The 1,618-nt window shown below is 63.8% G+C and overlaps 1 protein-coding gene across 1 annotated transcript; it reads left to right on the forward strand.

Moving 5' to 3' along the window:
- Nucleotides 1-4: 4 nt before the first annotated feature.
- Nucleotides 5-1,499, forward strand: ZBTB7B (zinc finger and BTB domain containing 7B; the record flags this gene model as incomplete). Its single annotated transcript, XM_031063983.1, has 2 exons — nt 5-108; nt 968-1,499. Coding segments are annotated over 2 exons (450 nt in total), but the record flags the coding sequence as incomplete, so codon positions are not given.
- Nucleotides 1,500-1,618: the final 119 nt, after the last annotated feature.

Below are 1,618 nucleotides of genomic sequence, written 5' to 3' on the forward strand. Positions count from 1 at the left end.
CGTGTGCCACAAGGTCATCCACGGTGCCGGCAAGCTGCCCCGCCACATGCGCACGCACACGGGCGAGAAACCCTTTGCCTGCCAGGTCTGCGGGGTCCGGTTCACACGGTGAGTGCTGCTGGACGGGCTCTGCCCGCCTGACGTGTGCCAAATGACATCCCCTATGGCACCACCCCCTGTGCCAGTCCTACCAGGGGTTTTCTGCATCCCCTTAGTGCTGCTGAACGGGGTCTCCCTGTCTGACGTGTGCCAAATGACATCCCCGTATGGCACCCCTGCCCCGTGCCAGTCCTACCAGGGCCTGGCCACAGGATTCATGGGGTTTTCTGCATCCCCTGAGTGCTGCCAGACCAAACTGATGGCACATTGCACAGCACCCCTCTGCCAGTCCTGCCAGTGCAGTGCACATTCAGAGGGTCTTCTGCACCCCGTGAGTGCTCTCGACCAACACAGGTACCCAGTGGCATCCTCCATGGCACCCCTGCAAGTTCTGTTGTGGTGCAGTGGGGTTCTGGGGCCTTCTGCACCTCATGAGTGCTGCTGACTGACCTGAGGTACCCAGTAGCATCCCTGGTGGTGTTCCTCTGTCATAGCTGCTGGTGAAGTCAGGTCAGTGGGGTGTTCTGCACTCTGTGAGTGCTGTCAGATCACCCAAGGCACCCACAGCACCTCATCTGTCAGCCCTGGCATGGTTGTGGTGCAGGTCCAGGGGAGTCTTCTGCACTATGTAAGCACTGCCAGAGCAGCCTGGGGTAGCCAGCAGCCCCCCCCCTGCCAGCAGCCAGCTGCATCTCAGCCATGCAGCCGTGCAATGGTCCAGAGCGCTGTGCCCCGCAGAGCATCCAGAGCGCTGTGCCCCGCAGAGCATCCCTGCTCCCGGGCTTCCAGCACCATTGCCCTCCCCCCGGTGGTTGGATGCCGTGTTGGCTCCTCAATGCCAACGTCTCCCTGTCTGTCCCACCTCCAGGAACGACAAACTGAAGATCCACATGCGGAAGCACACAGGTGAGCGGCCCTACTCCTGCCAGCACTGCAGCGCCCGCTTCCTGCACAGCTACGACCTGAAGAACCACATGCACCTGCACACAGGCGCCCGGCCCTACGAGTGCTACCTCTGCCACAAGGCCTTCGCCAAGGACGACCACCTCCAGCGGCACCTGAAGGGCCAGAACTGCCTGGAGGTGCGGACGCGCCGGCTGCGCCTCTCCATTGCCCGCTACTGGGCTCCAGGGCAGCCCGAGGAGGAGGAAGAGGAGCAGGAGGGTGAGGAAGGGTCGCAGCCGGACGGCACCGTGCCGGTGGAGACGGCGTAGGGCCGATGCGACAGCAGGTGTCGTGCCGTTCCATGCCGAGCTGTGCCGTGCCCACTGGGGTTTCTGTTCCTGTTTTTCCCGTCACGGTTCATTCCTAGTTATGCAAAGGGGGAAAATCCCCTCGGCCGATTTGCACAAGGGGGTGGGGGGCCCCTACCACCCCCCCCACCGTGCCCAGGCCCACCTGGTCATGCCCAGGGCGAGTGATGGGGGGATCGGGACTTGGATGTCCCCCCCACCAAACCCCTCGTGGATGCCAGGACCGGGCATGGGCACCCATGGACCAACGCCCCCCCCCCCCCCGG

This window comes from Geospiza fortis, unplaced genomic scaffold (genome assembly GCF_000277835.1).
Source record: "Geospiza fortis unplaced genomic scaffold, GeoFor_1.0 scaffold387, whole genome shotgun sequence".
Lineage (NCBI taxonomy): Eukaryota > Metazoa > Chordata > Aves > Passeriformes > Thraupidae > Geospiza > Geospiza fortis.